A 26681-nucleotide genomic window follows, 5' to 3' on the forward strand; every position below is an offset into this window, starting at 1 on the left:
ATGCTCAAAAGTCCATTGAAGCACTACAAATCTTAAGCAGATCAAACACACGGACATCCAAAAAAAACAAAAACAAAAAAACATCAGAGTTAGGATCGGGTGCCAAGGAGCATCCCCTGGTAACCGGTCACATCCACCGTTTGCTCCTTGTCATGATCGGGTAAACGGGGGGAAATCCGTGACAATTCAGTGTGAAAATAATGGCATAACCATTTGTATGTTAAACGTCAGTCAGCATTCGACTAAATGATAGATTTTATTTGCTGTTGTTGACATGGTCATCTTCTCTTTATCCGATCATGACGGGGTTCAGGGCGAATGTAACTGTTAGACAGGTGATCCTAACTCCTCCATATCATATATAACATAAGAATTTCAAAGGTCCCTGCTTACTTTCAATCTGTATTGTTTAATTGGATTTTTAGGCATAATTACAAATCATTATCCTCATATTTCTCGTTTTAAGACAATGCATTGAAAATAAAACTATACATCTTCTTTTTCCTCTTATGTCTTTTTTTTGTATCGAACTGTATGTATTTCCTTTGTCTCTGACTCTTGGGTATAAAAGATTCAAGAGAAAAGCTCACGACCTTTTTACTGCAAAGTTGGACTACGTTAGAGATACTAGATTTACTGTGCAAGTTCTTCGAAAGATTATTTAGGATGAAATCAATTGGGTCATGGCAAATAATATAGTTAACCATAGTTTCCTATAGTATCAAAGTTTTAGCTCACCTCAACGAAGTTGGGGGACCTTATGTAATACCGTCGGCGTCCCTCGTTAAAGTTTTTGGTGCAGTTTTCTTTTCAAGTATTTCTGTGGCCTCTATTAATCAGAGGTGCTTGGAGGATTCTTCTAGTATGTGTCAAGGTTTCAGATGCTGCAATTTCAGCTGAAGAATGACCAGGTTAATGTTTTAGAGCAGGTGTAAGTTCTCGGAGCAGGTTAAAGTTTTTGGAGCAGGTCTCATTTCCAAGTAACTATAAGCCCTATATTGACCAAACTTGCAAGGATAATACATCTAAGGATGCACAGTACTGGACTTGCTTCGGATGCTGGACTTGACCTACATTTTCCAGATGAGTGACGAAGTTACAGTTTTTGGAGGAGGTCTCATTTTCAAGTAACTATAAGCCTTATATTGACCAAACTTGCATGGATGATACATCTAAGGTTGTAAACTAATGGATTTGCTTTGGATGCTGGATCTGACCTACATTTTCCAGATGAGTGATCAGGTTAAAGTGTTTGGAGCAGGTCTCATTTCCAAGTAACTATAAGCCCTATATTGACCAAACTTGCATGGATGATACATCTAAGGATGCACACTACTGGACTTGCTTCGGATACTGTATTTGACCTACATTTTCCAGATGATACCAGATTAAAGTAAACTATAAGGGCTATCTGAACCAAACTTGCATGGATGATGCATCAAGGGATGAACACTCTCAAACCTGCTTCAGATGTTGGATATGACTTACATTTTCTGGATGAGAAACTAGTTTTAAGTTTAAAGGTAAGTCTTTTTCCAAGTAACTGCAAGCCCTATCGTACCAAAATTGCATAAATGTTACATCGAGGGATGCTCACCACTAGATAATTAGTTTGGGACTTTGCTTACTTAAAGACAACATTCGTTGAGGTGAGCTCTGTAATCTCTGATTACCTATGTTTTTTACTATAGTAAATCAAAATTTCCATTATAGTAAATTAAAGTACCTTTACTATGGATTTCACATTGTTATATTTTATGTTCTCCAATTCATACATGCATATTGATTTATTAAATGGAACTATTACTGGTATATTTACATATTATTTCCAAATTTAACATCACTTTTAATGAATTTAAGAGATTATAAGCTTTGGAATCTCAAAAAAGATCATGAGTAAAGTTTCATAGTAAATCAAATTATTAAAGTTCTTACTATCGTTAACTATAGTATACTATAGTTACCTATAGTATGCTATAGTTACCTATAGTTATCTAATATTGTTAATATTTGGATGTACTATGCCGAATAAAAGTCAGTGTTTGACACATTGTACACGAGAAGCTCTTTAAATCCAGGCGCGGATATATCCTAGAGCTATCAATCTGAAACCAAGAATCAAACGTACAAATTAAACAAATAAATCAATTGTGTAGCTTTCACTGTAAAACTGTCGATGTAATAAGGGCTTCATTTGTATCTTTGTTTAACGTCGCCACACAGGTGACCTCAATTCTCTAAAATTTATTATTTTATATTTATTTCCCAATGAAATGATGAAAATTTCCATTTTTAAATACAGGTGTTTGTTTTTACTGAATAACTAAAATATCTCAGAAATCTGGCCCCAAGACCATAAACTGAGAATAGACTTAAGTCAAAATTTCAAACCAATATAACTTTTGAAATAATTTTGATATTGAAACAAAATTTTCATCATATATTTCAATTTAAATGTTATATAAAATTGCAAATTTTTAAGTAAATACATTGAAGAAAACTCAAGATATTAAAAATCAAAATTTTGACTTAAGTCTATTCTCAGATTATGGTCTTGGGGCCAGACTGATTGAGCATCATTTTTGAGGTAGGATGGATACCAAGAAACACATTGAAACATCGTGCAGTTAAATTTGTATTTGCCTTGCCCTTGCACTTTTTGGTTAAATTTGACATTTTATATCTTGACCTAAAATCGGAGCCACTTGACTGATGACAAACAAAAATACCGATGTGAAAAGCAATGGATAAACTCTTCCAAATGCCATTAAGATATTTCAAATAAAGTTACATGCTTTCATGAAGACCGTTGAACTTTGGGTGACTAATTTCGGTGGATAATATTCAGGAAACTTGTCATTTTTCTCACTGGATCTGCTGGAGACTTCATGAAGCAGTATTTCAATTTCTTCCAAATTATACCAGTAAAATAAATACCAGTAAAAATGTTCCTACCGAAGTTGATTTCCCAGTCCTCAACTCTAAACGAAATTGGTTTTTCGAGTTTGAGTAATTTAACCTTTTATTGTCTTTTTTATGATCAGGTAACTTGTCTCTTTTTTCTGACTAGATCTGTGGGAGACTTCTTGAAAAAACAAGTCTACGTGTGTGAAATACTACTATTCCAAAGAAATCTAGAATCTAGACAGGGAAATGTAGTGGTTCAAATCGATTATGTAGATCAGTTTTCCATATGTCGCAGTCCTCATGAAATGATCAATTGTTTATGAATTCCAATTTCAGTTTGCAGTGCTTTTTCTCTTCTTTTCTGAATTTTAAATTATATCACGTACATCGCGATTGCCTGTCGCAATCCAATCTGTAACGTTTGTCACTTTCATAATGAATTTTGTTACCTGATTTATAAACGCAAAAATAATCAAGAGAATTCATAAATTTGACCCTCTGTTTTGGTTGTCAATGATTAAATTCTTCAACAAAATGTCAAAGAAGCAGAATATTAGTAGCAAGCGCAACTTTTCGACACCATGTCGAAGGAAAAATATTTAATTTTTTTCTCGTTATAAATATTATATAACCTGATATTACGTGCATTTATTGTCACCGCGCAGTGGTTAGTGCGTATGCTTTAGAGTCGCGGAAAAGGGAGTTAATCCTTATATGGGGTGCGTCTCCCACTGCTGGACATGGAGAGGGTCCTTCGGGTGAGACTGCAGAAACCGATGCCCCGTATTGCAGTAGGTGCTTGCACCTTCACTGCTCAAAGGCCTCCAAGTGCCCAGTAAAGGGTAAAATTTGCAGCCTACTTTCGGGAATTGGTAGCGTCCCAATATGTATAATTAAAAAAAATCAAAAATCTGTAGAAAGTAACGTTTTGAATGTCTTTTCAGTAACCATGGCAAAACAAATGTAGAGACGATAAGAAAGAATGAAGATTTGATAAAGCCGATATTTCTATTATAAAAAATGTGTTCAAGGATATTTGTTATGTTTCTTTGTTATATTTTCTACGTGCCGTTATAATTGCGAGGGTGTAATAAAAACATATAAGGGGGTGGATCAAGAATTATATTATCCTTTCCTCACCAGGTAAAAAAAACCCCAAAATTTTACAGTAGTCGTAATTCACGAACAAACTAGCATATATATATATAGAGAGAGAGAGAGCAGAGTTGTAGAAAGGTCAGCTTTCCTTTATATTTCAGATCCCTTCCTAGCTGTTATAATTGCTGAATTGCTGTTTGATCTGAGTAGTGCTGCCCCCCCCCCCTTTTTTTTCTGAATTCGACGATGATTTACCTATTTAAATAATGATTAAGTAAACTTTAAATTAAAAGTCGCTGAGTTTTGCAAAATAATATTATCAGAATTTGACAGCATTCAAACATACATGTAAAAAAGAAAGATCAATCAATTAGTAATATGGCAATCGAAGTTCAAAATACAGAGATATTATCAAGTCGCGAGAACTTGAAAGGTTTGTTAAACTCACAGCGCCTATTATCCTTCTATCTACGCCCCCGTTTTATTTTCTGAGAAGTGTGTTGAATCAGAATATTTCGAATATCTTGGGGAGTACCGATTAACAGGCCAAACTGGCATGCACTTCATGAGAAAATACAGGCTGTGACAGACTTTGAAATCAAAAGATTTATTAAAGAATGGATGTGGCTGCTATTCTTAACATTTCTATATGTATTGGAGGGGGGGGGGGTAAGAGGGAATCTCTCTCTCTCTCTCTCTCTCTCACATATACTAGTAGATTTTACATTTCAGTAACAATTTATATTATAAAAAAAATCTACCATTACAGAATATAAAATTCTGCATATACTGCAACCTATAACCACATATTCGGGATTTAAATCTATAACAAATATATACATAAAATGCCTTTTTGCCCCAACTTGTCCAAATATAGATCAAGGCATGTTAGGGGGTTTCAGAGGTAGTATATAGTGAGTTTAATGAATCATTAAGAAAATGAGAAACGACACTTTTCCATGTACATGTATATTATTCATGAAAATATTGGAATACATATATATTTTTCTGAGACATCAACAGATCTCTGTTTTTTTTTTCTTATCGTAACAATTCCTTACTTAAGAAAACAGCTGGCAGTACCTTATTTCACACAAATTCGCCTTTTCACATAATATTTAGTCAACTCCTTGAATTGAGTATATCCATCGGTTATCTCGTGTTCTAAATAATTTAAGGACAAGTCCATAACATTTTGATCAAATAGAATAACCATGTCTAAATTAAAGATTAATTTTCTTTCTTTTTAGTGGCAGGTTTCAATTTATAAGTATATATAAAGGATATAAAACTGTATTACGATTTTCTATTGGTCAGTTCTATTTAAGTTTGGGTAATAATTTTTATATTGAAAATGAAACTCAGAAATCGGGATATTTGGCATTCAAATCATAGGGTGTATTTAGAGAATAAAACATCGTCTGCATTATAGAGAGCGTAGAGACAGTCTCACTCTGGACAAGATGAGATAGATAAAATTGCATGTCATCACTATCTATGTACTGGAATTTGCTTGCTGGCATTTTTCAATTATTTTAGATATGTATAAATACATTTGTATTCTTCAATAAGTATCATTATTATTATTGTGTAAAACTGATAAATCTCCATGTGTGACAAATATTTTGGGGCTGGAATAAATGTAATCAGAAAAGATCTTTAACTCTTCTAGAGGCATGTGCATGAAACTATAAATTCGAAGTACCTAAGTACTTAGTGTTACAAGCAAAACGTTAAAAATGATCTAAACACTAAATTAATGAAAAATGTTTTTTGAACATTAGGAAAATTCTTTCATATGAAAGTGTACACATAGAGTTCATCAAGTTCATGGCCACAGGAGGCAGGGGGGGGGGGGGTCCCAATAATTTTGCCGCATCAGAGACACATAGTGCATTATAGAAAACAAAGCTACTTTATCCTTTTGCCCCCTCAATGATAAAATGAATTACGAATGATTACCGTTTCTTTTTTTGGTTTGATATAATGTTTAGAATACTGTAATCTATTTAAATCCCTTATTAGAAACCTAGGCATGAGAAAGATGTGGAAAAATGGGGAAAATACACCTTTACGTTCTGTACTTTGATATAATGTTTGGAATACTGTAATCTATTTAAATCCCTTATTAGAAACCTACGCATGAGAAAGATGTGGAAAAATGGGGAAAATACACCTTTACGTTCTGTACTTTGATATAATGTTTGGAATACTGTAATCTATTTAAATCCCTTATTAGAAACCTACGCATGAGAAAGATGTGGAAAAATGGGGAAAATACACCTTTACGTTCTGTACATATTCTTCAAAGATGCACTGCTACATTAACAATTCCTTTTTGAGGAACAATGACATTCTCCATAACATAACATCATATATCGTAAACTCTGTTTACCTTTTACCGTTTGTATTCGATTTGCTATAACACTGCACACATCACTGAACCCGAAGAGACAACATTGGTGTTTTTATTTTCCTTTATTACGTTTTTTTCCTGATATTTCTCTTTTGTGTTTTTAATATTGTTTGTATTTCACCACAGATTTCCAACCTTTCTAATCAATAAATAGTAAGGATTAATTTAGTATGTAAAGTTCAAGGATGTGTGACAATCAAACACGCCAAAAATTCGTAATTTCTGTATAAAGGAACTTTATAAGGCTGATTTTAAAGATATTAGACTAAAACGAGTGGCAACATATGTCATGAAATTTTACCAAAAAATTTAAAGGATTAAAAATTCATGTATGTCCCTTCTAATGCCATAAAATGAAAAGAGATCTATTTATTCAAGTGTTATATGATGGGCCTGATTTTGAAAATTAAAAGGAACTTTGTTTAAAACTTTACATAATTGTAAAATCTTATAATTATTATGTTTATAATTGCGTGTAGATTTTTAAGCAGGGTAAATCGAAATCGAAATACCAAGGCAGTTCTAAAGAACGATGTATAAAATATCGGGAACATATTTATCCCTTGTATGAACCTGGTCATACACGTTTCATAGGAAATATCTTTAAAATCTTCTTCTCAAGAATAACTAAGTCATATTTATACAGAAGCAACCTGAAGTATTTATAATCAAGTTTGTTCAATTTATGACCCCCAGTGGTTTGGGGGCACAAAAAGGCTCAAAGTTTTGCATAAGAGTATATAGGAGTCATCTACTCAAGAACAGCAAAGCCATGATATAGAATATTAATATAGAAGCAACCTCAGGTTGTGTAGGTTCAAATTTAGGATGTGTAGGCAGGGGTCACAATGAGAGATCAGGGTTTTATATAGAAAAACATACGGAAAGTCGGCTTTAAAATTCTTCTATTTAAGAACAGCAAAGTCATGTTTAGTAATATTGATATGGAATCATCCTGAAGTAGTGTAAAGTCCTTCTCTCTCTCCCCCCCCCCCCCTTTCACCACTGAACTGATTTCTGCTTCTTCCTAGACAATATGCTCAGGTGAGCGATGTGTCCCATGTGTCTCTTGTTTTGATATAATTTAGGAAGAGAAAATCCACGCTTTCTGCAGAAGCAAAATTATAACGTGGTACGCTTCATGGAAAGTTGGACTTTGTGTGTAACGTTTTAGGAGGCACCATACTGTGAAAATTTGAATGTGAAATTTGAATTTATTTATTTGAAATTAGTGTTTAGCTCAGTTTTAAATAAACCATTGAAAATATTTTTATCAAACTTGATATGCTGATACGTTATGTGAGAACTATTCAACTGCATTGAAAGTGTTTGACCTTGAACTTTCCTGTGACCTTGACCTCACTTTTCTTAACTTTGCATTTTGCTTAGTTTTAAAGAAACCATTTAAGATATGTTTATGTAAGCTTATGTACTTATACATAATTTGGTAAGAATTTATCATCTATATCCAACTTTTTAGATTTCATTTTCAATTTTAAAGAAACTATTCAAGATATTCTCATCAAATTTCATACACGTATACAAATTTTCATGTTGCATTACTAATATACCCTCGGCGGGGCATTCATGTCCTATGGACATGTTTCTAGTTATGAATTCTTTCTTCAAAATCGATTGTCAGTATTTATTGGATATATTAAGAACAAATTTAATAATGATAAATGATTATAACTGGGTCAGAATATATTTATTAATAAAGAACTTCTAAATACATGTAGTTTTGTTGATGTGGCAAATGAAAAAAAAAATCACATACGCTTTTCTGTATTTGACGCGTACAGGCGTTCTTAGCATTAGATTTTAAGTTCAGATGAGATGTAGTAAGAAGTGAGTAATATACAGAACTTCTTTTGGTAGAATTAACTGTGTCGTCCGGTACGCGTATTGGTTGAAATTAATTTCTTTGAAGTGACACATTTGTTGGAATTAAGCGGATGTTAGATTTGGTAAAAAAGAAGCTCTTAGATGATTCTTCAACGCGATCAAAGAAAAAAGCCCCAATAAACCTACCAACCCGATCGCTGTCATAGAGATACGATGGAACATTATTCCTAATTCAAATGTTTTCCATACACGACATCAATCAACCAAACTTGATAGTATGTAATTAGGACTCGATACTCTAAACCACTTTGACTGCATAAAAATATTATTTTGAGGTGTTTATGACAGTTGTTACTGTTGTCAATAACCTCTAGAATTCCCTTATTCCATTGAAAATTATAATTCCATTATCCCTAAATCTGCCATGAAACAGAATATTGTTGGCATGTTGAAATTTAGAATCAATATACTGCAATAACGAAATCAACCAGCAAGTCTTGATAATGGGTAACAAGGACCCGAGGCATATCTTGTTACCGGAACACTCTCCAACTACCATTATCACTATCATTTTGATCCAAATAATATCATCTAAACGCTATCAAAGTGGTTTAGAGCGTAGGTTTCTAATAACTCATTGCCAAGTTTGGTAAATTGATGTAGTTTATTTGATTAGTAAATCAATTTTAATAGTAAGTCAAATTTAAGGGATAATTTTCAATATAATAAAGGAAGAAATTCTAGATTTAGATTTTTTTTACATAATTTACAACTGTCATAAACACCAAAATTCACATTTGAAATATCGCACTCTTTTCATTATTTTTTTTTTTTTTGACACAACGCTTTATACAATGGTCATACATTTACTAATTGGCAGAAACTTGATATTAATGCCAATATTAAACCAAATAATAATTTTCGATATCTTCAAAGAAATAGTGCATGCAATGTTTCTGTTTTAAAGACTTCATCAAAGAAGAATGTATAAGTCTCTTTAGAAATAACAATGACCTATCAACCCTTAAAATGAAATATATGGAGATAACGAACAGTATTCAAGCTCAAAAGTCCACTAAACGTTACAAAATCGGTGCAGAGCAAACACGGACCTCCAAAACATCAGAGGTGGGATCAGGTGCCATGGAGGAGTGAGCATCCCCTGCCGACCGGTCACACCCGCCGTGTGCTCCTTGTCATGATCGGGAAATAACGGGAAAATCCGTCGACAATTCAGTATGTAAATAGTAGCCTAACAATTAGTATGAAAAACGTCAGTCAGCATTTGACTCAATGATAAATTGTATTTGCTGACAAGGTCATTGTATCGACCATAGAACTTACGAAATGATGACTTTAAACGAGACTGCTGAAATTCTTGTTTCATCAACTTGTCAATAAGTTACCTCGTTTTAAAAATTGTACATAGGTAGAGCATGCTCTTGCGTATCGAATCAACTGAGAGATATAAACCGCGTATGCAGGTGATGAATGTACATTGATGCATAAGTACGGGAAGTTGACGACTGAAAAGTTAGTCGTCACGTTTATCATAAAGCTTGGTTGTTAGATTACCATTAACGTCTTTTTCAAGTAAAATATCCAAATATGAAACAGATGTGTCAGACTCTGTATCTTTTATCTCAAGCTCACCGGGATATATCGAAGCGACATAAGAATGGAAATAACCATTGTTAATTGAAAATACGTCGTCGACATATCTAAATGTCGAGTTGAAGGCCACAACAAGTGTTTTCTTCTTATCAAGATTTTTTTGGACAAATTCTGCTTCATATGAATACAAAAAAAAGGTCTGCTAATAACGGGGCGCAATTGGTACCCATGGGAATTCCAATAGATTGTTGGAAGACCTGGTCTCCAAAAAGCACATAGATACTGTCAATCAGAAACTCAAACATCTTTTTAATGTCCACTTCAGATTACTTGTGTGTACAATCAAGATGTTTTAAACAAAATAATTTTGCAAATGACCAATGAGAACTATGAGTGTAAGTTGGATTACCACTTGTAGAATTAAATCTTAGTTCCTCTAAAATACATTTAATATAATGAGCCTTACAAACAAAGACAATGTTGTTACCCAGTACGTACTGATCATGTAATCTATCTATTTTTTTTTCACTTCTGGATCATTGAATACAGAAGGATAGATGGTTCTAATATTGCCCCTCAATCTTTTAATGCGCGATTTTAACATACATCTGATACATTTAATCCATTCTGACAAAGTGTCAAGGTCTTTTTCATGTCTGGCCCAGCGCCTGGCGTAATCCTCTACAGAATCCATAATATTTATGAAATTCCGACGCCAGTTGAAGGATCGGGGTTCCCTATATTTGGGACCTTTAAAAATTAGTGATCTAAGGTCTTCATTATTAACTATATTTACGTCACCAGTAATTACGTGTCCAGCAGGACTATAGTTATAGGGTGAAGAAGAACATGAACACGATGGAGGATTATGTTTCAGATATTCGATATTCAGGCACTGTAAAGTTTTCTTGTAAATAAAAAGTTTTGAAGCAATAGTCGATGTATATTTGTAGGAGATACAAGGTGTAGTCTTTAACTTGAAATATGGTGGAATACAAGACCGGTCCCTTTTGTGATTAAGAATATTACTTATACTAACCGCGTCAATTCCTTTGTTGGCATATTGAAACGGACTGTTTTAGCGGCTTCTTCTTCCGTAAAACGTGGGGGTTTAAGAAGCCTATGATTTGCAATATCCATAATCACAAATCCGAGCTTATATTCTGGTGTCGAGAAATCAAAAAATGGACTTTCCTTGACCTTTTCAAGAAGACTATGTAAAAGTTTCAAAGTTTCAAAACAATTTTACAGAAATTCAAGAGACATCGATCTTTCAAAGAAAAGTTATACTGACAAACAAATTTACCAAATGATTGAAGAGACTTCACGAAAGGAAAGATAACTCTTTCCAAAGAATAAAAAAAATCAAAGCTTAGACGTCCTCACGTCTGGTTACAAAAGTTAACTCACGTATCAAAGGAATCAAAAACGTATTTTGAAATAAAGGATTATATTGATTACAGGACCAATGTTCAAGGACTTATTTAAGTCGGATCCTTTCATTGTGTACAGTAAGCACAAAAGTATAGGCGATTTGTTGATAAAATCACAATAAATGTGGAATTTCTGAAATGGGACTTCTAATGGAACAAATTTTGCTGCTGAAACATTCTACTATTATGACTATCATTTTCAGATTTTGATCAAAATAATATAAATTTAGTCCAAAGTAGTTTGGAGTGTCTGGTCTGAAGATCTCATTTTGAAGTCTGGTTGTTTGATGTCGTTTATTGAAAAGGGATGGTGAGGATTAGAAAAATTATGTGTATTTTTGATTAATTCCTTTGCAGCTGTTATGGTAAACAAAACAATTATCGCAAATTATTAACTCCGTACTTACTGCAGACAATTAAAACGTTAACGTTAGATTTGTTAAGACTTGCTCCGATATGTTTTTTTTTTGTCCCCCGCCTTCACTGAAAGTGGGGAATATTAATTTGGGTCTTTCTGTCTTTAACACTTTCGTTTCCGCGCGATATCTCGAGAACCCTTTGAGCTTTCCCTATGAAATTTTGCATAGCAAATTCCTATGCTTCCTATGGTCTAAAGAACGCTATTGATTTTAAGATCAAAGGTCAAGGTAATGATTTCTGTCTGTTTTAACACTTTCGTTTCCGCGCGATATCTCGAGAATCCTTTGAGCTTTTGCAATGAAATTTTACATAACAACTCTATGGCCTAAGGAAGACCCCTATTGATTTAGAGGTCAAAGTTCAAGGTCGTAAATTCATAAATTTCGTCTGTATGTAACACTTTCGTTTCCGGACGATATCTCAAGAAGCTTTTGAGCTTTTGCAATGACATTTTATACCTTAACTCCCTATGGCCTCTCTCGTCCCTCTCAAAGTGTCCCTACCCGTTTTTTTTTATTGTATTAAAAGTCCTTGGTACTATTTATAGCACAGAGGCATGTGGAGAGTTATTACGTAAAATACAGGTTGTCGGCGGACTTCATATTCTAAATACATCTATTAGAACTGTTTAGTAAAGGCTAAATTAGACAATATCGAACATGAACATGAACATTATATGTGACCTTATGTTTGCATTTAATAAACAATTGCCTCCGTGGTCTAGGGGTATGATTATTGCTTAGCAAGTGAAAGTTCCCGGCTTCAAATCCAGGACGATCCTTTTTTTTCTGGAAATGTTTTTTTTAGGTCACCTGAGTCACTCAGGTGACCTATTGCTATCCGTTTTTGTCCGTCGGCGTGCGTCGTGCGACGTGCGTCGTGCGATGTGCGTTAACATTTGAACATTTTTAGCTTCTTCTCTGAAACCGCTCAACCAATTTCAACTAAATTTGGCATATAGCATCTATGGGTGAAGGGGAACAAAAATTGTGAATTTCATGGTCCCTGCCCCCCTGGGGCCTGAGGGGTGGGGCTAAAACCACCAAAATTAATGCAATCTTTAAAAATCTTCTTCTTTACTCCTGGACATCAAGCAGTCAAACTGTTGGCATCATTGTGATAAGCATTGAGTCCTCTACCAAAATTGTGAAATTCATGGCCCCAGGGTCAGGGGTTCTGGTGCTAGGGCGGGGCTATATAGATCATATAGTGAAAGTGCATTATTTCTTTGAAAATCTTCTTCTCTGCTCCTGGGTATTAAATAAACTAACTAAGTATATAGTTATGATGAGTAAGAGTGACTCTTCCAAAATTGTGAAATTCATGGCCCCAGGGGCAGGGGTTCTGGTGTTAGGGTGGGGCTCTATTGATTATATAGTGAAAATGCATTAATTCATTGAAAATCTTCTTCTCTGCTCCTGGGTATTAAATAAACTAAATAAGTATATAGTTATAATGAGTAAGAGTGCCTCTTTCAAAATTGTGAAATTCATGGCCCCTGGGTCAGGGGTTCTGGTGTTAGGGCGGGGCTCTATTGATTATATAGTGAAAATGCATTAATCCTTTGAAAATCTTCTTCTCTGCTCCTGGGTATTAAATTCAGTAACTAAGTACATAGTTATGATGAGCAAGAGTGCCTCTTTCAAAATTGTGAATTTTATGGCCCCTGGGTCAGGGGTTCTGGTGTTAGGGTGGGGCTCTATTGATTATATAGTGAAAATGCATTAATCCTTTGAAAATCTTCTTCTCTACTCCTGGGTATTATTGAAACATATTTAATACATAGTTATGATAATCAAGGATGCCTCTTCCAAAATTGTGAAATTCATGGCCCTGGGGACAGGAGTTCTGGTGCTAGGGCGGGGCTATATAGATCCTATAGTGAAAGTGAATTATTTCTTTGAAAATCTTCTCTGCCCCTGGGTATTGGTTAAACAGGCTAAAGTACATTGTTATGATACACAAGGATGCCTCTTCCCAAAATTGTGGATTTTATGACCCCAGGTTTAAGGGTTCTGGTGAAAGGGGGGGGGGGGCTTCTATTGATTATAAAGTGAAAAAGCAAAATTTCTTTGAAAATATTCTTTTCTTCTTCTGGTTAAAAAAGCAAAGAAGCTAAGTGTATAGTTATGATGAGCAAGTGTGCTTCTTCCAGAGGAGTGAATTTCATGACCCCTGGGTCAGATGTGCTGGTGTGAGGGTGGGGCTCTTGATAATTTAGTGAAAATGCATTAATTCTATTAAATAATCCTGTTTGCTCCTTAGTGTTAAGCAGATAAACAAAGTGATGATGAGCAAACATATGGTCCCAGGGTCAGAAGCTCTGGTGTTTTGGGGGTGGGGGGTTGGGGTTGGGGGGCTCTATTGATAATATAGTGAATTGTAGTAAAAATGCATTATTTATTTAAAAATCTTCTCCGCACCTGGGCATATCTGAGGCAAACAGAGTAAAAGTTTTTATAAGGAAGGGAATTTTTACCAGATTTTTGAACATCTGGACCATTTGGTCAAGTGTTCTGGTCCTGGCCAGGGCTCTATTAGTTTGTATTCTACTGAGAGGAGTTATTCCCCTTTACCATATACTTTTGATAATTTATCACTGTAAATAATGTTCTTGAAAGGTAAATAGAATAAGAGAATTTTGCAAAAACTTTTATTGTATAATACAAAAAGTACTTTCATAGTTTTAATGATCAGATAGACTTGTAAGTAGTAGATAAATAAAAATGAGACAAAAATAACTTGTCTTATTAAATATTCATCAAAGACCAAGAGATGCCAATGTAAGAGATTTCAACAAGGGATTAAAATAGTACAGAAGCATTGATAATTTGTTAATATACTGTATAGTGATAGTGATAAATGGGGAACAGATTAGAATCTAATTTATGAACTGTTAATGAATATTAAGACCAATTATTTTGTTGATCATGATCACCCTATTTTTCTTGCTTTTGGGCAACAAAGCTTCACCTTTCAGTTCATTTTATACTCTATGCATCCTTGAAATTGTTTTATCATACTCAGGTGACCGTCAAGGCCCTTGGGCCTCTTGTTTTTTTTTTGGTTTAGGTTTACTAAATGATAGTATTTAACACGTGAAATGAAAAGTTATGACGTCTGGCGTGTACAAACTCATAAAATCATTATTACAGTGTGATATATATTCTATATAAAGAGAATCTTCTATACCCATATTAAAGAATAAGCAAGGCCAAAATAAAAAAAAATTCCTTTGTTTCCCCAAACGCGACCGATCCACTTAAATCGTGCCGACTGAAAAAGTTTTGAAAGTAAGATTATTCAAATATTTTTTTTTTTATTGTTTATCAACTTTATGAAATACAATTTCATCAAAATCCGTTTTTTATCAGAACGGCGGCTTTTGTTTTACTCTCATTTGGCGCCCACAACATGTGGCCACAGAGGTTTATTTCGTGTTATAAAACAACGGCGATGCATCAATCTTAATATATATCTTTAACTTATTAGAATCTTACATTCTTGAAACATTTCTTGAATTAAAGAGGTTCGTTCCTGAGCTTTTGAGCATATTTTTGTCTTGACTTCTGTTTAAAAAATTCTGGATAATATTTTAGTTCTAACAATAAATTTGGATTCTACAATGCTAATGATACCATATTCAGTTAAAACCCCATGATTAAATTCCATACCGAAAGCATTAAGTGAGGAACTATATTTTATGGCGGAAGTTTTTTTTAAGACGAAAATGATAAATTTTTCTCTTTCGAAGTATTTTCAGTATCGTTAAGTTTGTATTCCTATTTGTACATGCAGCCTGCACATAGAGTTATTTTGAGCAGTGAAATGTTTTATGCTGGTCCTAAATTATATATTAAATTAACTGTCATGAACTCTATCACCATATTTAGAAAAATATAACAAACATATTGTGAAAGTCCTGGAAAAAAATAGCCCAATTTAAGCTGAAAATTAACACAATTTTAGTAATATCTAAAAATTAACATAACAGACCCCAACTTTTAATTTTCTTCTCTGAATATATAAGATATTTTTAACAATACTGCTTAAATTCAGAAAAATGGCATTACTTTCAAATGATTTTATTGCTTGTTAAATTTTTAATGCCAGAAAAATGAATGACATTTTTTGAGTGCAGAGAGGTCAAATAATTGAATATGCCAGGTAATTTGAAACTTTTTTGTTGTCACAAATTTTATTGTGACTATTCAAGATGAAAATAGACTGTGTTTGATCCCATAATTTATTTGGATAAAAAATAATAGGGGAAAAAACTTTGAAAAATTGATTTATGTGTAAGACGTAATTACAGTGCAAAAAGGTCACATTGAAAGCTCAGTAGCTCCAAAAGAGGCGCATTGACACCCATTTTTTGTTTTGATTTTTAGTTAAGCTATGTGTGTAGATTTAAAAAATATACTTGACAAAAAATTCTCAATACTTTTGATGACAGGATCCAACCTCCTTAAATATACCATGACTAAGGAGTGTTAAGATGGTATTTACAAATGTTTTTTTCTAAAATTAACGTACGTAGTAAGCATGACAAAGCCTGCCTCATGAGCAAATGATGGGCCCACCTTGTGTATGCATATTAATAAATTTCACTGCAATTCATTCGTTTCGATCTAATTTTCACTTCATGTATGATTCTTTTTTTTACTATATAGGACCATGGGAGTTGTAAATATGTCTTTGTATATTTTTTTTCATCTTGATAAATATAATTCAGATGTTTCTTCATTCCATTTATTTATGAGGTAAACTTCGTGACTATAACATAAGATATATGAAACTTTTATCATTTTAGATATGGTTTGGCTGAAATAAATATTGTTTATACAGGCACACTCTTTTCAGATAGTGTTGAAATCTTAAAAATTGGCTTATGGTACGGCTTCCTGAGACGTCCAGTGTATTTTTCTTTGGTTAAGCCCTTGAAAATAGGTTGTTTCTTTGCGTTAAAATATACCTTTAAAATTGCGGGGTCGACAACATTTGAAACCTGCCTGGTGGAAGGCTCCTAATTTAGACATTTCTCGGCATGTATGCCATTCATCATAAAGCATCAGTATGGAATTTTTTTCATGCCAACATCTACATGTATACTGCGACACTGTTATATATCAGATCCTGTGACTTAGAATAAGCTCCTGAATTACGTCGTGACTCCAAAACGAAACACTAGAATTACTGCGCCACGCGAGGCCCTTAACATTTTAATAGCGATTCTCTTTAACCACTTAAACTTCTTTGCCACGCATGGTCACCGATTTTGATGAAATTTGCCCTTTATTACAACTTGACACCAGAAACATATATCAAATAAAATGTCGTTGCTATATGTCTTGGTTGCCATGGTAACAGCCAGAAAAGTTGGAAAAAATTTGAGATTGTCAGCTACTTTGAATCTTAAGTAAGCCTTAATAGACTAAGAAAAACAAACAAACCATTCTCACATAAACATGAACCTTGTTGCCACTTATGCTATAAAGAAACTATTTAGAATTTATCTTTAAGTAAGTGGTAACCATGGGTACATTTGGAATACATTTTAGATGCTGAAAAATGCTGAAAAACGCTCAATATTTACTAATGATAGATTTTACATGATCGAACTCAATCAACAACCAAAGAAAAGCAATAAAAATATTTGACCTTAAGTAATAAGGTATTGGCAATGTTATTCTAAAAATAACTTTTATGGTTGACATGGTAACACAGTGTAACCATGCAAAATCTGTTGCTAAGATTGGGTTAATGCTACTATCTTGAGGAAAAACAATAAAATTCATGACTGGCACATACACATCCTTAAGACCTTGCAAAACCGACAAAATAAGAAAAATCGGGATTAATTGTTACTTTGCAGTGTAACCATGGAAACAACATACCACTGGTTGAAAGTGATATTTTTTGCTGCTTTAGGAATTTACTTACCTTTTAATCAAGAAACATATTATTTGACTCACCTTGAATAGTACTTATCTGGTAGAACTAAAGTTGAATATCATATATTGATAAAGTTTGTTGAAAAATACAACACTGTTGCTATGGTTACCAAGAAGGGGAAATGTTCGAATTTGTTAATTTTATATCAATATTAAATCCTTTGTGCCAGCTTTTTGCATCCAGTTAGAGATTGAGTGGTAGTCAAAATTGAAAGTCAGGTTAGTCGTGCATATATATCAATCATAAAAGATTTGGGAATCTACATACAAGGGTACGTATCCAAGGAAACAGAATATTTTGGAGATTTTTTATGCACATTTTTTCGGCTAATTTCCATAGCAACGCTCTATTTAAAGAGTTGATTTTGAATTTTTTTTTAATGTGAAAATTAGGGTCACACCAACGCCTTTAAAATTTGATCCTCAGTTATATAGAAATATGCTTTTTAAAAAGATAGGATAAGATGAAAACACTAAGAGAGTAAATTTAAAATCCCTTTGTGGTATTAAAACCATGGCAACCATTGCCAATCTATAAGAAATATCATTTTTCGTCCTTGGTATATGTTACTAGTATCTCTTGTCTATTATTTGCTTGCATTTCAACCTAATTGTTTTTAGTCTTAAGTGTATGACTTAATAAATTTAAACTAACAAAATTATTACTTTTGAATACTTTGTTTCCACAGTAACGTATGTAATAGTTGATTTACCAAACATGTTTATCATGCATTTAAGACAACAGGCCTTCAAATTTCAGAATCAGTCAATGCCACTTGTTTGCTTTGCTGCAAATTAACTGTGGGACTCTGAACATGTTGAAAAATGCCATTTTTCAAATTTTAGGACATGTTGCTATGGTAACCATGACATGTAGCAACCAATTTTTGCCCGATTTGAGTTTACGGAATCATAGAGAGTTTGGAGAAATTCTGAGACTATGCGTGCCACAGCTCCTATATAAAAGATAAAGTCATTACAGAGAATGGCTCTTAACTGTATAAGCACTCGAAGATGATTGTAGGTTTGAACAAATATACTCGGATGGCCGATGGTTGAGTATTTGCAAATCTTGTCTTTGTGTAAACATTCGATTTCAATAAATTTCTGCTGGCCTGAGATATTTCACATGTTCAAATGAGTAATATTTGTGAATTAATTTACCATACATGTTGTTTTTAAATGTCATTTGTATGATATTCGGTTTAAAAATCGGTTTCTTTTGTTTTTTCTTGTTTATAAAGATATTATTCAATTTTTCAGAATGTATTTTCAAAACTACTGTCGTCGCCCGCGTGGCGCAGTGGTTAGAGCGTTTGCTCTAGAGTCGCGGCGTAAGGAGTTGATCCTCACGTCGCGGGTTAGAATACAACTGTGGGACATGGAGACCGGTCCTTCGGATGAGACCATATAAACCGAGGTCCCGTGTCGCAGTAGGTGCTGGCACGAAAAAGATCCCTCCCTGCTCAATGGCCGTAAGTGCGGAGAAAAGGACAAAATTTGCAGCTCTCCACCGGCAAGTCGTGGCGTCTCCATACGAGTGAAAAATTCTCGAGATGGACGTTAAACAACATACAAACAAACAAACTGCTGTCAGAAAAAACCCCCAATAAATTACCTTCCTACCTACCCAACTTGAAATTTTAGGGTCGGGTTAGGGGAAACAAAGATATTTTTAATGATGGCCCAATCAAATTTTTATATCAATATTGGTATTTTTTATTTGCTTCAATATACAGTTTACATTTAATAATTCTATAAATCCAGGGGGGGGGGAGGTCCGACCCCCCCCCCCTTCCAGAACTGCGCATGCTCTTCTTTTTTCCCTAAGCGGTGGACACAAATTCTCTGAATTAACTTGTTTATTTCTGTTTGTATGAAATTTTATTTATAACTTGAAATATATAGCTTTATTCTACTTAGACGCACTTTTCCTGCTTGATGCTTTTCCCTTTATATCATTAATCATTTTTTAAATGTGTAAAATTTTGAACTTGTATCAAAATGGAAATTAACGTTATATGCATTATTATTTCTTTAATTAAAGAATAATTATGTAGAACTATTGTTTGATTGGAAGGATTTTGATATTGCATGTATTTACATATAAATGTATATTATTTTACCATTTACTTCTGATACCTTTTGAATTTGCAACGTTTCTAAGAATGAATCTATTTTGATTTTAACTATGCTGATATTTTTTTTTTATATTTTCCTAAATTGCTGGACATAGCTTTTTTTCCTAGAAGAATGTAGTAATGATTCTTTATACTTGGACTTGTGAATTGTTGTTAATCTTTCTTTATGTTGTATTACAAACGGTCTATATTTTGTGATTCATTATTCAATACAGAATTTCGGAATGAACTTTGGTAGCAATGTAGAATGTTCATATTTGAATAAATGTGAATAGAAAGTAAAATTTTATATCATTTGATTTTAAAATTTTTTATTGGCGAATGTTGGTTCTCTATGTAAGAAGGTCCATACCTTACTTTTTTAACACCCCAAGTGTTTTGTTAGTCGAATTAAAGCGATCTAAAGGCCTGTGGACTTAAAGCTGAACACGACTCGTAAATAGGCATACGCCATTTTCGATATTACTATCTTAGATATCAGCACCAGGGTATACTTTTCGGATTCGTTACACCTGACTGCTTTATTGTCACGGGTACCGGCGTGGAATGGCGACCCGTGTTCGTGCTGGTTATCATGCATAACCTTTGTTTACATTTTATTGGAGTTACGTATATTCGTGTTTGTTTGTACATACTGCGCTGAGCTGTGCAACTGTTGAAAGTGTCTTTGGTATCTACTCTCCTGAATTAGAAGAAGCACACAGTTATTTTTGTCGCTACCAAGTGCTGTATAGCATACGTCCGTCTACACCGGTGACGATTGATTACACTGAACAGTGACCAAGTGAGCGGCTCTATATATATATAGGGGCCCTCAGATACAGCTCGAGTCCAATCGAATATGACGGACGCATTCTTTTTACGAAGCGTGTTCAGCTTTAAATAGCTTGATGATGCACCAAAGGGTATTGACATTTTTTCATTAAGAAATAATAGTCTTGAACAGTTATTGACTATCTGATAAGGAATATCAACTTGGGGTATCATTACACGGCTGACACGTAAACAATAACGTTTAAACTACAAAGGTTCCTCCTTGAATTGTCATTGACTATTCATCATGTTTAGAATTTGATATAAGTATATCTTTTTCTTCAAAAAAAATAATCATCGAAGGTTTTTCCCAAAACATACCAAGCATCAGAGTCGTAATTTCAAAAGTCTAGGGACTCACTGCTTTTTGCAGATATACCTTATTAATCAAAGAAAGATGGACTATTACCAGAGAAGTTCTAATGTTGATCTCGTCATTTGTCCATGATTAAATATATGTTATACCTACTTGAGAGACAAATAAATCAGTAAAAGAATAATTAAGATTAGATTTAAGTTTGTTTAGATTTGATCCTTATACAAGTGATTGTATTTAAATGAAATTTTATTTATAACCAGAAATAAATAATAATTGATAGATATTTAACCATTATAATGCCTTTCTAGAGAATGGATGGACATAAGATATTTCGAAGATGTATTATCAATTAAGAATAGTTATATACTTTCATTAATATGACGATTCATTATATCCCAGTAAACTTGAAATTAAAGACACCACAGAATCTGCCTCATCTGTTTCATATTTGGATGTTTTACTGACTATAGACGATAAGGACCAACTAACAACTAAACTGTATGATAAACGAGATGATTTCAAATTTTCCATCGTCAACTTTCCTTATTTATGTAGTAAAATCTCGCTATCACCTGCATAAGGTGTTTACATCTCCCAAATTATTCCCTACCGAAGAACATGCTCCGAGTACAATCAGTTTTTAAACCGAGGTAGTCTACTGAAAGATAAGTTGATGTTACAAGGATTTCAACAACCTCGATTGAAGTCAGCATTTCATATATTCGATGGTCGTTATAATGACTTTGTTAACAAATATAAGCTATCATTGGGTCGTATTTTGGCTGACTTGTTTCAAACCGATTTTTAGGCCTTTGTATGCATACTGAATTTGACTACGGAATGTTTCCTATACCTGATCAATACATAGGGCTTACGGTGGATGTGACCGGTCGACAGCGGATGCTTACTTCTCCTTGGCACCTGATCCCATCTCTGGAATTTCCAGGGGTCCGTGTTTATGCCCTCTTCACAGATTTGTATTGTTTAATAATTTTTTGCGATCGATCACTGTTCGTTATCTTCGCCTTTTTCATATGGAGATAACTAACAGTATTAAGCTCAAAGTCCATGAGTCTTTAACCTAGGATAGACCCACAAGTTTTCATGAAAATGTAGATAAATCTTTTAAAAACAACCTTTTGAAGAGCAACAATATCGAAAGCGACTCAAATAAGCATTTTGGCCATTATGCTTCTTTGTATATTTTTCAGAAGAAAAAATAAAATATTTTTCCTACCTACCTACCCATTGTTAAAAATCTGGGTCGGAAAACGGCAAACAACAATTTTTGTTAATTTTGGCCTTGTATAAAATTTTAACATCTGGTGATATTAATACATTAGAGGTGTTTTTCCAGGATCTATTGGAAAGGCTTAAGAAGTTGAGATTGTGAGACTTTAAAAAGTTCTTATAAAGAAGTTTTCATGAGAAAATTTTTATGTTTTAAATTCTGTGTGTGAGTGTCTGGTGGAATTGCCGTTACATTTATAAATTTGTGCAAAATGTGTCTTGTTTATTTATTTTTTTTCGGCCTACCGACCCAAATATTAGAAAAAAAAATTAAAACCAACAACCATGATAAAAATTATGACCTCATTAGTCAAGGTCAAAACAAGATGCAGAATTCTTTGTCATAAAAACAAAGCTTAAGTCTTGCTCTCATTTACATAGGTTTTAAAAAAGTAACAAGTTTCATTCCCAAACAAACTTTTGTTTAATAGTTGTGAATAAAATGATAAATCTTGTTTTTTACGAGTCCTTGTATTTAAGATGTATGTAGTAATTTTTTCATGACATTTGTTAACTAAAACATGACAGGAGCTTGCATAAAAAATTCTGAGCTCTTGAATTCTGACAGTCATATTTTAGTAAAGCATTAAAAACCACAAGTTAACAATTCTAGAAATTAAAGTTAGAAAAATAAAACAAGATTTCTTTAGCTCAAAACGTGTCTTATTAAGAAACAAAAATGAAATGCATTCGTATCACTGCCAAAGACATCGGAGCGAAGGTCTTGTAAGCCAAATGTTGCCAGCCAACCAACAAATCTTTTTCTCTCTCTCACTCTCCCTCTCTCTCATTGCCATAGACGGTATTGGCTTATATTTTATTTAGATTTGAATAATTGGCGTTTCATAAGTAATTTTTCAGATGGAGTTGTCAAAATTCTTTGTTCAAAAAATAGGGGGCTTGGAGTCGTACAAAATTATTTCCCTTGAAAAAAGTTGTGTTCCCTGACTACTGAAGTCATTTTCTTTAAATGTTTATCGTGAAAAAAACGTCGCTGGTTAATAATTTGATTCAAGTTCTTTCAGTAAGAGTAGCATGTGTACTTCACGGTATTTATGTTTGTGAAATTGTGAATCAATTGGATTGAAAGTATACAAGTACAACCATAGAAATGCACATTGACTAAGGGAATTCATATGCCAGAGCTTCAAAGCTTTAATCTATAGGCCAACCCCTACTACAGATTACGGAAATTGTACCTACAGGATTTTTTAAGGGTTAGTGTTGAGAATGTGAGAAAGACCTGTGTTTTGTGATCTTTAGGGTACATGCACGTGCACCTTTTGCAATCGATTGACATACCTATCGTAACTTTGTAGTTGATTTCACATCCTCCAGAGCCATCTTTCTTCCTGCTTGAAACTTTGGTAGTGTTGCAAGTAATCGTGATAAGCTCGCCAATCCGTAAAGTTTCTCGTCAATGATGTCCCTCAGATGAGGGACCAACATTGTTTGCACTGCATTTGTTCAGCTAAAATGCCCAGGCCAACAACACGACAACCTATTGTCCATTCACTTTCACTGTCGGATCTGCATGTAGTTTTGGTTGCCACCAGTGTGTCATCGTTGTAATCATAAACTATATTTTCTACGTCTGTTTTTTGGCATAACTATGATCAAAGATTTTGTCTGAAACATGATGCTGCATTAAATTAAAATTATAGTAATCCTGTCCTTTTTCTGCCTTTTTTGGAAATGAATTTACCTTTCTTATCACGGTATGTGATATAGACCGTCTGACGTTTGCCATTCTGATAAAATAAGCGTCGGGCACGTGCTGACGTTATAACATCACTAACGTGAATAACGTCATATAGCGTTATTTTACGTGGTATGGATCATTACCTTAACACTTGTCCAAATCATCGGAGAGTCATCTTCGCTAGCCAAGGGTTTTCGGTCCACTCCGCTCCCCATAAACCCTTGGCAGATTTCATTACGAAAATACGGTGATGCGGTGGCGCTATCTAGCGACTAACTAGAGTTGCGCCCCTTGAAACTTCATTTTCATATCCAATGAAATAATGGGTTACATACACGCTACGGCAAAACAACAAAAGTGAAAACATGTTGACTGACGAATCACGGAAAAGAGTTAACGACACTTTTAAAGTAAAATTACGAGAAAACCAAGAGAAAGCAATTAATGCTGTGTTATTAAATCGCGATGTGTTCGTTGGGACCCGCACCGGGAGTGGAAAATCGCTGGTATATGAAAGCATTCCTGTCATAAAACCAGGTATCGTCGTCATTGTAGCACCTCTCTTGTCAATAATGAGGGAACAAGTTGAGAAATTGAACAACTTTGGACTTGCTGCCACTTACATTGGGAAGAACGTTGAGGAAAATGAAAAAATAGAGGCGGGGCAATACGATTTCGTAGTTGGTAGCCCCGAAAGACTGATTGGTGAGAGGCGGTGGAGAGATATGTTCAAGTCAGAGGAGTATAGGAGGCGGCTACAGTTGTTAGTCGTAGATGAGGCCCATACAGTAACACTTTGGTATCTCATAACGATTTTTATTTCTTTTATAATGTGTAGTTTAGTGTACAAATGATTTAAATGAATAATGTATAACATGTATAATGAAGGAAATGTAACTAGTACATCATGTCTGTAAAGGCAAGTACAGTCTTAGTAGCATGTACCTCAGTCCTCATGTAGTCCTATCAGAATCAAACAGTTGGGACACTAACTCTATTTAGCTCAATAGCTTCATTGTTATGATTAAAAGGTCAATTGCTTTAATAATAGTTTTCAAACATGCATGCATGCATCAACATGCTTATCTAACAGCACTGGTTGATTTTAGCATATACATTAGGAATTAGTTCACAAAAGTATTAAGTTTGTGCCTTCCTGATTACATATATCTTGTATCACGTTGATTAAGGTCCTGTTTAATCGAAAGTCCCAGCTATACTTTTTATTATGATGTTGATGATCTCACCTTGGATTATCGTAAATTTCTTGTGACAGAGCAAACAAGTATTTACAAATTAATACCATATAATACATTTGAAATTATTAAACACCATATACATGTATTTTAAGAATCTTGCATGTCATGGATTTTATACATATACTTCTTAATTCTAATTAGCAGAATAATTTTTTCTGGGGAGAGGGAAGGACAGATGAAGATCCTTTTAGGGAGTGGTTTTCAAAGATTCAGGAGCTGCGATCTTTATGCCCAAATGTTCCTGTCCTTGCTCTTACTGCAACTGCTGGACCAACTCAGAGGAGTAAAATTTTAAAATGTCTATGCTTTCGACCAGGTTATGAACTTGTTCTTGATTCGCCTGATAGGAGAAATATTAAGATTACTGTGAAACCAATTAAAAATAATGATACTATAGACAAAGTTTTTGACTGGCTTATTAAAGACTTGAGACACCACAGAGAACAGTTACCAAGACATGTGGTCTTTTGTAATAGTATAAGTGACGTTACAAAGATTTATTTTGCATTCATTAAAAATTGCAGACAAAATAGATCAAACTTTGAAATGTTTCATAGTAAAACTGATGACGAAATCAAAAACAAAATTAGAGAAGATATGGCTACTGAAGGTCACATTAGAATACTTATTTGTACTAATGCAGCCGGAATGGGTGTCAACTTCCACCAAGTACATAATGTGCACTATGGGATACCCAGGGAGTTGGAGACTTTCGTGCAACAAATGGGTAGAGGTGGGAGGGATGGAAAACCTTCACATGAACTTGTATTGTTTAAGGCACATAAAGGTTACTTAAAACATGTTGAACCAGAACTTGTTCGAATTGTCAAAGATAACAGTGTATGTCGAAGAAATATATCATGCAATGCTTTTCAGACGAAACATTGTGAACTAACACCTTTACATGCATGTTGTGATGTGTGTGAGAAAAAGTGTAAATGCCAACTGGATACCTGTCCAGAATCGCATGTTGCCATGAAAGATGATGAAGAAGGAGGATCTTCCGAAGATGAGATGGAGCGAAATGTTTCAGTTGAAGAAAGACGTCTTCTGACACAAAAGTTGGAATCCTTACAGTTTACTTTGTCTGACAAATCAAGCGGTGGGCTTCTTAATTCAGAGTTAGTCAATGGATTTACAGAAGAACTAGTGAAAAATATTGTTTCTAAATGTCATGTTTTGTTTACTGCAGAAGACATTATGCAAAAATTCCCTATTTGGTCTTTCTGTATAGCTCAGGAGATTTGTAAAATAATACTTGATGTATTTGGAGACGAAACAATGTACAATTTAGTAGACAGTGATAGTTCCACATTTCAACTTTGTACACAACCATTCCCCACGATAAATTAAAGTCCAGGCTTGTTGATATCATTGACAGCTGCTTTTTCAATAAAAATGGAACTCGTAAATATACTTACCTTGTCATTGGTTATTTGCAAAATTATTTTGTTAAAAACATTCTGATTG

At 34.0% G+C, this 26681-nt stretch overlaps 2 protein-coding genes across 2 annotated transcripts in view; one reads left to right on the top strand and one right to left on the bottom strand.

Moving 5' to 3' along the window:
- Nucleotides 1-24167, bottom strand: part of LOC133175181 (uncharacterized) — a 32268-nt gene extending 8101 nt beyond the window's left edge. The window contains exon 1 of the mRNA XM_061310297.1: nucleotides 24096-24167. Within this exon, the coding sequence (XP_061166281.1) occupies nucleotides 24096-24167 (72 nt within the window). The remainder of the gene's footprint in view (nucleotides 1-24095) is intronic.
- Nucleotides 24168-24317: 150 nt separating this feature from the next.
- LOC133175182 (recQ-like DNA helicase BLM) lies at nucleotides 24318-26461 on the top strand. Its single transcript, XM_061310298.1, has 3 exons — nucleotides 24318-24740; nucleotides 25353-26332; nucleotides 26446-26461. Exons 1-3 carry the CDS (start codon nucleotides 24318-24320, stop codon nucleotides 26459-26461), a joined length of 1419 nt encoding a protein of 472 aa, XP_061166282.1.
- The last annotated feature ends 220 nt before the right edge of the window (nucleotides 26462-26681 follow it).

This window comes from Saccostrea echinata, unplaced genomic scaffold (assembly GCF_033153115.1).
Source record: "Saccostrea echinata isolate AGI-Se365-2 ecotype Australia unplaced genomic scaffold, CSIRO_AGI_Sech_v1 ptg000061l, whole genome shotgun sequence".
Lineage (NCBI taxonomy): Eukaryota > Metazoa > Mollusca > Bivalvia > Ostreida > Ostreidae > Saccostrea > Saccostrea echinata.